Genomic DNA, 11,997 nt, shown 5'->3' on the forward strand with positions numbered 1-11,997 from the left:
CATAATTCTTAGCCTTCATAAGGCAAGGAACCCTAACCCCATTAATCCATACCAGCCTTAATGCCAGTCATTGAGACCTATAGTTCCTTCATGGGATGTAAAGTTAGTTTGATAAATTGATGAATAAGTTAATTGCACATGGCAAAGATTACCTCCTTTCCTTGGTTTACCGTCTTATTTTTAATACTGTAACAAATATTAGATACCTGTTGAGGTTACATTTGAACACAGTACTTTGTGGTACCAACAATTATATATTAGATTGTAGAACTTGATGCCCTGATTTGCCCATGGATAGGTAAAATAAATGTAATAAAACATATATATTACCCTCATTACTTTATGCTATGCAATATATATATCCCAAATAAGATGACAAAAAAGATCCTAGTAGATCCTATTTGTGTATGAAATAAAAATTGACAGGGAGAACATATATTTTGTGCTTTGAAATTAAATCAAAAATATCTGAGCTCTGATCATGTAATCAACGATAACAGTACCATTTTAATACACAATATTTGTAAACATCTGATACAGTTTTTGAGCCAAAGAACATCGGACTCAGGTAGATATAAGTAGAACAAACTCCTTTTGTATACGACTGTATAATATGTAAAAAGGTAATATAATCTTTCATCTTCTATTCTAAGTTGTTGCAATAAAAAGTGCAATGTCACAATTAAATAATTAAATGATCATTGTATGATATTATAACAGTGTTGTTGAGCATGTTTTTGATGCAATAAAAATATAATCAAATGAAAAGATTGAACAATAAACAGTAAAGTTCTCCTGAAAGTGCCAAAGTTCAAAAACTGTAAATCAATAGTGATCAATAATAAATCTGTTATTGCTTCTCTTTGATTTCCTTGTTTTCATTCAGTCATGGTTGATAATTAGTCAAACAGTAATCACGCATTCAGTATCATTAGACTATGACTATTTATTCCCAGTTGATAATAATAATTTTATATTGTACTTTATATAATTTGGATCAAACGTTACATGAATTCATGTGATGAAGCATAGATGTACTGTAGAGTAACGATGAAGACCCACTTTTAAACAGAACTTCATTATGTTCAGTGTGGGTGTGTACAACTGCTTGTGTTTGTGCTTTTGACCAATGATATCACATCAACAGTGCAGACAGCCTATCTGAAGCATATAAAAGAAAGCAGCCTTTCACTTGTCTGCAACATTCTTGATAACTTCCAACAGCGCAGATCAGCTGTGACTAACAGATCAACCTCTCATCCTGCTCCTGTGACAGAGAGACTCCAACATGCTCTTCCTGTTCCTCTTCTTGTTTGGTCTGGCTCTGGGGACAGAGTCTCCCTCAAGTGACCGTCCATTGATGCTACAGCGTGGTAACTGTCCCCCGTTCTGGTTCAGCTTCAACAGCCGCTGCTACAAGTACGTCTCCACACATCTGACCTGGGCTGATGCAGAGCTCTACTGTTTGTCAGAGAAGGCCAACCTGGTGTCTATCTACAGTCTGGAAGAACAGAACTTTGTGAAATCCCTGATCAAGAACTTTGACCATGCTGAGGGACGCACCTGGATCGGACTTAATGATGTCCACAAAGAAGGCAGATGGATGTGGTCTGATGGATGTGCAGTGGACTTTGTCTTTTGGGACAAAGGAGAGCCAAACAACTATGGAGGACATGAGGACTGTGTTCACAATAACCATGATACTGGTATGAAATGGAATGATCGTCCATGTTCTGACACTTATCCGTCCGTTTGTGCAACTCGCATAATCTGCCCATAGCAACTGAGATGGTTGCTGACTGCATCGGTGAATATTTACTTGTTGCTCTGTTGAAATGTGTTTGGCCCCCACAAAAAAATGCAACAATTTTACATGTGTGTATAGAAGTTATTTCTCTCACTCTTGATTTCACCAGTGCTGGATGTTCACATTATCAACACAAGTAGTGTAGCAAAAATCTTTGAGTTTGCATATTTCAATGTGTGGACAAGCCTTTATTTTCATGAATGTTGAACATTTACACATGTAGCTTTCTTTTCCCCCTGTTTGATAATACAAAATGTATAGAATTACAACAAAAAGCATTTGCTTAAAAAAAACAACAATAATGGCATAAAGATATTTCAATCCCCAGTTTTCCTCTTGCAGGTTTGTGTAGATGTAAATGATTGTTTTAGGTAAAGTGCTTTAACATGTCTGTTCTATATTTTCATAATATTTGCTTGTTGATTAAATAAAGGAACAGTACATGGATCTGATATTCTGATCATCAATAACTGTGAGTTTTGTTAACTTTGTGCAACCTCCACTAATTCTTTTTTTTTACCTGCAACAAAGTGATTAACTTCCCAACTCTCCATAGACATTATTAATAATATTGTTATTATAACACTTGGTATATGTGGAGATTATTTTTACTGTTAACCTGTACAAAACACACACATGCATATTAGTAATATCAGTGATTTATTTTCATTTACTTTATAGTCAAGATATGACTATACAGACATGTCAGTTTTTGTGCCATGTTCAGAAGTTCATCAATGTGGAAGTGCATACTTCAGAAAGATGCAACGCTGGAATGTTGTGGCCACTTGGGAGCAGCAGAAGAACAAATCAGTGTGATGATGCTCATCTCTCCTCTGGTGTCTAACATGAAGGGGTCTTTAGTGTTTTTGTTGGCTGACGTTTTTGCATCTCACATAGTCTGTACATAGAAACTGAGATGGTTGCTAAGGACAGCTTGGTGAATATCTACCTGTTGCACTGTTGTAATGCATTGGGCCTCCACACAAAATTAGAAATATTTTTATACAAAAGTCACTTCTCTGATCTCCTTTATTTTCATGAATATTGAACATTCATACATGTGATTCCAGAGATTGAGCAAAAGGAGTATTAACACAACTTTTCCCCATAGACTTAAAAGTAAAAGTAAGTACATTTGACTGATTTACTTTTAACAATAATATCATGATAACATTTCAATGCAAAACTTTTCTCTCTTGTAATTTAGATCTAAATTTCATTCAAATTACATCCCAATGTTAAGTTTGGATCCCTGGCTCCTTCTGCTTAATCAGCAGGTCAGTGTTCTAAGTGACTCAGATCAAATGTTAAAAAGAACATTGGATTTCTTCATTTCAATTAAATAGACAGCAGAAGTGGATTTGCCTGTACACAATTGAAATGGTGAGATGTATAAATATGTTTACAATGTGATCTTACTAACCCCATTAATCCATACCAGCCTTAATGCCAGTCATTGAGACCTATAGTTCCTTCTTGGGATGTAAAGTTAGTTTGATAAATTGATGAATATGTTAATTGCACATGGCTAAAATAAATACAAAATAGTATACTTACTTCCTTTTCTTGGTTTACCTTCTTATTTTTAATACTGTAACAAATATTAGATACCTGTTGAGGTTACATTTGAACAAAGTATTTTGTGGTACCAACAATTATATTTTAGATTTTTAGAACTTCATGCCCTGATTTTATATCAGTGATTGACACCATAATAAAATATTTGATCATTGATGCAATAAAGATATAATTATATTGAAAAACAGCAAATATCTCCTGAAAGTGACAAAGTTCAATGACTATAAATCAGTAATAAGCTATTTTTGTTTCTGTTTGGTTTCCTTGTTTTCACTTCCTGGTTGATCATTAATCAAACACTCCTCGTGCATGTTTTTTCATTAGACCATGATATTTTATGCCTGTTAGTAAAAACAATTTTTTATATTGTACTTTATATGATATGGAGCTATACATTTTTCAGATGACACGTCTGCAGATGATATGGTCTGGATCCCCAAAAGGTCAGCAAAGAACATGACAAATATTTCTTAGCCTTCATAAGGCAAGGAACTTCATACTAACCCCATTAATCCATACCAGCCTTAATGCCATTCATTGAGACCTATAGTTCCTTCTTGGGATGTAAAGTTAGTTTGATAAATTGATGAATATGTTAATTGCACATGGCAAAAATGATTTCCTTTCCTTGGTTTACTTTCTTATTTGTAATACTGTAACAAATATTAGATACCTGTTGAGGTTACATTTGAACACAGTACTTTGTGGTACCAACAATTATATTTTAGATTTTAGAGTTTTTTGCCCTGATTTGCCCATGGATAGGTAAAATAAATGTAACAAAACATAAATATTACCCTCATTACTTTATGCTATGTAAATATAACCAATATATATATATATATATATATCCCAAATAAGATGACAAAAAAGATTGAAAAATATTTCTCAAGGCTTGTGTAACAAGATTAAAAACACATTTAAAATGTTTTATTCTGACCTGCTATTCTTTTTTTTATTATAAAGAAAAAAGATCCTAGTAGATCCCCTTTGTGTATTAAAATGTATCATTAATTTATTTCTTGCTTTTGAAATTACATCAATGATATCTGAGCTCTGATCATGTAATCAAAGATAACTGTACCATTTTAATACACAATATTTGTAAATATCTGAGACAGTTTTTATTCAGGCTGCCAAATAATCTTAGACTCAGGTAGATATAAGTAGAACAAACTCATTTTGAATATGACTGTATAATATGTAAAAAGGTAATCTTCTATTCTAAGTTGTTGCAATAAAAAGTGCAATGTCACAATTAAATAATTAAATGATCATTGTATGATATTATAACAGTGTTGTTGAGCATGTTTTTGATGCAATAAAAATATAATCAATTTAAAGATTGAACAACAAACAGTAAAGTTCTCCTGAAAGTGCCAAAGTTCAAAAACTGTAAATCAATAGTGATCAATTATAAATCTGTTATTGCTTCTCTTTGATTTCCTTGTTTTCATTCAGTCATGGTTGAAAATTAGTCAAACAGTAATCACGCATTCAGTATCTTTAGACTATGACTATTTATTCCCAGTTGATAATAATAATTTTATATTGTACTTTATATAATTTGGATCAAATGTTACATGAAGTCATGTGATGAAGCATAGATGTACTGTAGAGTAACGATGAAGACCCACTTTTAAACAGAACTTCATTATTTTCAGTGTGGGTGTGTACAACTGCTTGTGTTTGTGCTTTTGACCAATGATATCACATCAACAGTGCAGACAGCCTCTCTGAAGCATATAAAAGAAAGCAGCCTTTCACTTGTCTGCAACATTCTTGATAACTTCCAACAGCGCAGATCAGCTGTGACTAACAGATCAACCTCTCATCCTGCTCCTGTGACAGAGAGACTCCAACATGCTCTTCCTGTTCCTCTTCTTGTTTGGTCTGGCTCTGGGGACAGAGTCTCCCTCAAGTGACCGTCCATTGATGCTACAGCGTGGTAACTGTCCCCCGTTCTGGTTCAGCTTCAACAGCCGCTGCTACAAGTACGTCGCCACACGTGTGACCTGGGCTGATGCAGAGATATACTGTTTGTCAGAGAAGGCCAACCTGGTGTCTATGCACAGTCTGGAAGAACAGAACTTTGTCAAATCTCTGATCAAGAACTTTGACCATACTGAGGGAATCACCTGGATCGGACTTAATGATGTCCACAAAGAAGGCAGATGGATGTGGTCTAATGGATGTGCAGTGGACTTTGTCTTTTGGAATTCAAAACAACCAGACAACGCTCTAGGAAATGAACATTGTGTTCACGCCAAATCTTACACTGAAAACCGTCTGAATTGGAATGATCTCCAGTGTTCTCTTACCTATCCGTCTGTTTGTGCATCTCGCATACTCTGTCAGTAGCTACTGAGATGGCTGATGAGTGCTACCTGGTGATTAAACATGCAATTTTACATGTGTGTACAGAACTTATTTCTCTGACTATTAATTTCAAAAAATGTATGCGAGTTTGCAAATTTCATTGTGTGGACAAACCTTTTTTTAATGAATGTTGAACATTCACACATGCAACTCCAGTGAGGTATTTACTTTTAAATGGCATGAAGACATTTCAGTTCAAAGATTTTTCCTCTTCCAGATTTAAATCAGTGTTCTAGTTAAAGTGTTTTACATGTCTGTTCTAGATGTTCTTAATCTTTGCTTGTTGATTAAATGAAGGAACATTACATGGATTTCATATTCTGATCCATCAATAAGTGAGTTTTGTTACCTTCGAGCAGCCTCATCCAGAGGTCAATAATTCTCTTTTTACTTGCAACACAAAGTGGTTATCTTCCCACCTCTCCATATACCATTTTAATACTATTGTCATTTTAACCTTTGGGGTAAACTTAAAAAAGGTGGAGCATTTCCAGAATATGTATATGGGTCTATAATGTGATGCTACTTTTTTAGTCTCCATGTGGTTTAGTCAAATTTAAAAGGGTTAAAATGTGAAAATACCTTGCACAAATTCTTTTGTTCTTGTTCAAGTATAAAATTTCTGCTTTTAATCCATTTCAGACAATATATAAGGGGATCATGGTAAAAATGTCTAATTGGCGTAACCATAAAAAACAAATAATTACACTTGCTTAAAAATACTTAAATTCTCAACAAAATACCACACCAACTAGTCTGGTATAATCTTACATTATTACTGTTTCTTATTAATTAAAGGTTAATGGAATACAGTTGTTTCAAATATTAAATTTGATTTAAAATATAATACAAAAGTTTACCCTAATCATTTCTTGTCGTCATATGTTCCTTTTTCTAAAATGAAATAACATGAAAAACCAAGTTCACTGAACCTTGTTGAATGTCATATTTGATTTTCAGGTTCAATTTCTTCAACAAACAATGTGTTTGACTGTAGAAGGAACATGGTCAGGCAATGTATCAGATTTGTATAAGTGCACTTAAATACACTGTAGGTGGATTAAATATTTAATATTTATCATTCTTTTTTTTAAGGGTGAATTTTTTAAGCAAAGTACACACTGCTGGTATTTCCAAGTGTTTTTCTTTGTTTCTCCTTCCCCAATGTTTCTGTGTCCTTCCCTGTCAGTCTCTGTGTGTCATGTGTCAGGCTGCTGGTGTGGGCGGATCCTTCTCCACTCTCCTTTCACCTCCATTGACCTGTGTCACATTCCACTCCCAGTAAATTATACTCACCTGCTCCTCATCTACTCTTCAAGCTGCAGTGCATATATACCCCAGATCTTCACCCACTCTTCACCAGACTGTTGTACTTGCCACAGTGGATCATTTGCATGCCATATCCTTTGCCAGCAACCAGAGGAAATTCTCCACCATCCACCAGAGTCTTTGTCTTCACTGGATTCAATCACACTCTGACTTCACTTCGCCCCCGGTGTTTTCCCTGGTGTTTTCCCTGGTGACTGCCTGGACTTTTCCCCCATCCTCACATGTTGCATTTTTGTAAATAAACTCTTCAAATCTAACCCCCGTCATGTCCTGTGCTTTGGTCCCTTAGTCTACCCTAACAATTTTTGCATTGCTCATCTTGCCAACCGTTATTTGTCACTGACCCATCTACCTGAGTCCAAGGTTCTTTGGCAGCCCTAATAAAACGAGTCCCAGATCTTTAAAAATAAAAGTACATTAAAATCGTACTATCATCTATGGTGCATGACCAGAATTTAGCTGTTTCATTTAATTTTAAAAGAAATAAATATATGTTCCACCCATGATTTTACATTTAATACACGAAAAGGATCTATTAGACCAGTGGTCTCCAACCCTGCTCCTGGAGAGCTACTGCCCTGCATGTTTTAGGTATCTCCTCACTCTAACACACCTGATTCTAATAATCAACTCGTTATCAAGCCCTTTGACGAGCCTCAGCTGCTTGATAACGAGTTAGAGTGAGGAGATACATAAAACATGCAGGGCAGTAGCTCTCCAGGAGCAGGGTTGGAGACCACTGTATTAGACTTTATTTTCTTTATAAGAAAAAACAGAGTAGGAGACTCAAAGACATTCTTCCCAAACACATTCCTCATACAAATTATGAGGATCTTCTTTCCTTCACAGGTTTTCAGTGTTCATGACTGACTATTACAGAAATATGAAATAAAACTTTTAAGTGTGAAATGAATTATAAATCACTATTTGTCCAAAAATGTCCATATTCAGTAATAATTTGAACTGATGAGCTTCAAGATGATCTTCTCTTTAATGTATTGTAAGCAGTGTAGCAGTGAACCCACATATAGATGAGTCTACTAAGAGAGCACCAGTTATATTATTTTTTTTTTTTTTCTTAATTTGTGTTCATCCTTGTTACAAAAACTTTGAGAAATCCTCTTCAGTCGTTTTTGCATCTTATTTTGGATAAGATAAGATGACATTTGGGATAAGATGATATATATATATACACACACATGATGCTACTTTCAAAGGAGATGATCAGTGAAAGACACTATTTAAGCTGATTGTGAACAGAATTTGGTCCGGACGTAGGTTATTGCAGGTTCTAGAGAAGGTGCGCTCGATTTGCTTACCCAGCTGTCCAGGCATGATATTAATATTATTAATTAGTATTTTGTGTGCACATTATACCTATTTCGTGGCCAAAATTAGTATTTTGTGCGCAAGTTATAGCTATATTGTGGCCACAATTAAAAAAATGTTTTGACCATGTCACCAGAGGGGCTCTGTACTTTAGAAAAGAAATCTGCAGTCTGAAAAATGTTTAAGCCCATGATATATACTGTACAACATAAACATGATTATTACCAATTAGAACAAAAATACCATAGTCTAATGAAAAAAAATAAAAAAATAATAAATGTGTGCACTTCGCTAACCTTAATTTTCAACAACATTGGACATTCAAGGAACTCAACTGATTAAAAAAAGGGAATTACCCATTTTTGTGTATTAAATGTAAATTGACAGATGGATCAATATTTCTTACTTTTAAAATTAACTTAAATAGCTGAAATCTCATCATGCAACTACAGATAATAATAGTACCATTTTAATGCACTTTTCTTTTTGAAGATTTGGGACAGTTTTTATTAGGGCTGTCAAAGAATCTTCGATCTTTAGTTGTAATAAACAAGAGCAGTGCCAAAATAAATTTGGACTAATATTGTAACAGTGTTGTTGAGCATGTTTTTGATGCAATAGAAATATAATTAATATAAATACTGAAAAAAACAGCTCTCCTGAAAGTGGCAAAGTTCAAAAACTGTAAATCAATAGTGATCAATAATTCATCTGTTATTGCTTCTCTTTGATTTCCTTGTTTTCATTTTACAGTCCTGCTTGATAATTAGCCAAACACTAATCATGCACTCAGTGTCGATAGGCTATGATGATTTATTTTACAGTTGATAATAATAATTTTATATTGTACTTTATATAATATGGAGAATTGGATATGGATAAATGTTACATTGGGTCATGAAGCACAGATGTACTGTAGAGCTCTAGAGCAGCCTATGTACACATGATTTCACCCAAAACAACAACTTTTAGACATGAATATAACATTTATTTGCTGTCAATATTCATGACATGTTATTGTGAGTTATTGAGTATTAATCAGTGGTGAACAATGTAATGAGATGAAAGAAAGCTTTCATACTCTTGGCCAAGAACATTTCATTTTGACAGCAGCTTTAAAAGTTTACTGTATTGGCAACACAGTGAGCGAACCGAACTAACCCACAGTAGAATAACCAGCACCTGAGATGTTCATTCAGCTCCAAAAATCATTTTCATTAATGTGATTCAGGTCAGTGGGGACGGATCATCTTCTCTGATCATTACGGAAGTCAGTCATGCAGCAAACATGACTCATTTTATATGTTTCTCATTAATTAAAAGGCCAGTAAAAAGTGAATGCAACCAAAGGCCCAGTGCTTCTACGATATAGGAGATAAATGAGCATTTTAGCTCATGGATTCAGGGCAAACATGGTAGTTTTGGAAGCTAATGAATGTGACACAAGTGTAAATATTTTCTCATAATTCAAGTTTAATGTTTTCCACAAAAAAAAAGTAAAGGCGCCATATTCTGATTAATTCAAACAAGTACTTTTTACATAATTTTCACAAATAAAGAGAAGATATGCAACGATGTCAGATAAGGAAAGAGACGGACAAATGTGTGGAACAGTAGAGACAAATGCTTATAGCCCTCATTCGTCAATGAGATCTTTATGAAAGTTTAATTAGTGCGGAAAGAGCTGAAAGTCAGAGAGGCGTGAGACGAAGCAGACCGTGAAAAGTTCTCTGGTATCTCTAACACTCGATTCAATGATTCAAATGGAAAAGAAACATCTGATCTCAGTACGCTTAACGCCCACGGCTTCCGCTCTAGACGAGAAGGTGAGCCGGTCTTACAAATCTAAAAAAGGTCCACTCTGCTTTTCAGATACACACAATCGAAGTGTTTGGAAAGCAAAAAAAACCCAGCAAAACTGGAGTGTTCGAGTGACAAAGAGTAGAAAGAGACACAAGAGGATAAATTAGAGAAGTTAGGTCTGCTTTTTGTTTCATCAGAAGACCCTGAAATGAAGTACTGAAGGAAATAGCAGTTGAAGGAAAGTCAGTTTTGTGGTTCTAGACATGCTTTAGAGAAGAAGAAGAAGAAGAATAATAGGAAGAAGAACAAGTGAGAAGAGGCAGAGTAGAGATACACACCTGCCAGGAGAGTCAGAGGGAGATTTTACAGTTTACAGGCATATCCTTTGTTTTTCCCCCCTCCTCTCACCATTTCTAACATTCATTCTTTTACACCATCAATCACACATGATAGCCCTCATTTTTCATGAGGTCCTTTTTCTCAGTAAAGCATCTCATGTTATTGCAGTTAAGGACATATTATACATACACCGCAAATGACTCCTTGACCTTTCATTTACAGTAAAAAGAAAAAAACAACCTGTTTCATGTATCCAAAAATCGCAGGGCCAGTATTGTCAGGACTTTGATTTCCATGTAAAAGCCTCTATCGATGTTTTTTTTTTTTTTTTTTATCTCAGCTGCACTCAGTAACCATGGCAACAGCACCCGATGACTCTTGGCAATGGTGATCAGTTACACCCTCCACATAGGCAAGATCTATATGGAAAAATCATCAATGCTTAATAACCACAGACACTGTATCAAAAAAAGAAAAGAAAAAGAAAAAACTGTTGCATGGATGCGTTGCATTTAGAAATGTTCATTCGATTCACAAACCGCTCATCTAATACAGTGGTGACCTTCCAAAGAGCAGGTACGCTTCTAAGTGATGCTCACAAAGGCTAAAATGGTATTTATTGACACATGGCTCTTAAAATGGCTATCTTTCTTTCTTTCTTTTTTTAAATAGTAAACCCGATCACCACATGAGCATGCAGTAACACACCATACTGCTTCACTCCATCAAGTACTCGTCTCCAGAAACAGTTAAACTCCAACCGACAACAGTACATGTACAGTATCAATGTTTTCTACTGGCGCTCCGTCGAATGATAAGCATCATCAACACAGTAACATTCATCCCCTCTAATGCACACTGAATCTACATCACTCTCCAAAAAAAATCCATTGATGCCAGTGCCCGCTTACATCATGACCCTTTCAAAATTCAGGCATTTCACTGGTTTAGCCAATCAGTAGCACATTCACAAATCAGTGACGAGGCGTCTCCTTGACAGCTTGATCCCTCAGTCGTGCAAACGCTGGAAACCAAATCTGGATCATTCCACGAGAGAAAAAAACCCCCCAATGGCGAGTTATTTTTCTTTCTCTCCGGAAATGGATGTAACAATAGAGACGAAAAGCAAAGTGATAATTTTGATGTTTACCCGCTCTGCTTGCCTGTACACACGATTTATGACAACAAAAAAAAAAAAAGAGGTCATCTGCAAGTCAGCAGCACCCATGATCCTCCACATAACATCTTCATGATAAATAGAAATATTTCACACAGTAGAAACTTGTGTTATTGCTTCTAGCGGATTAACTTCGCTAAGAGTCAGACCCAGGTCAAAATATTCGGATGCTTTTTCTGGGGGTGTGATAAAGCCCTCGTGAGACAGACGGGTGGGGGTTGGTTTTTTTGTGCCACTTGTGACGATACAATGA

The 11,997-nt window shown here is 35.3% G+C and overlaps 2 protein-coding genes across 2 annotated transcripts; both read left to right on the forward strand.

Moving 5' to 3' along the window:
* Positions 1 to 1,186: 1,186 nt before the first annotated feature.
* LOC133993517 (lactose-binding lectin l-2-like) lies at positions 1,187 to 1,821 on the forward strand. Its single transcript, XM_062432510.1, has one exon. The coding sequence runs from the start codon at positions 1,289 to 1,291 to the stop codon at positions 1,778 to 1,780; it is 492 nt and encodes a 163-aa protein (XP_062288494.1). The 5' UTR covers positions 1,187 to 1,288; the 3' UTR covers positions 1,781 to 1,821.
* A 3,357-nt stretch (positions 1,822 to 5,178) lies between these two features.
* LOC133997032 (lactose-binding lectin l-2-like) lies at positions 5,179 to 5,773 on the forward strand. The gene has a single exon (XM_062436588.1). It carries the CDS (start codon positions 5,252 to 5,254, stop codon positions 5,747 to 5,749), a length of 498 nt encoding a protein of 165 aa, XP_062292572.1. The 5' UTR covers positions 5,179 to 5,251; the 3' UTR covers positions 5,750 to 5,773.
* Positions 5,774 to 11,997: the final 6,224 nt, after the last annotated feature.

Source organism: Scomber scombrus, chromosome 2 (genome assembly GCF_963691925.1).
Source record: "Scomber scombrus chromosome 2, fScoSco1.1, whole genome shotgun sequence".
NCBI lineage: Eukaryota > Metazoa > Chordata > Actinopteri > Scombriformes > Scombridae > Scomber > Scomber scombrus.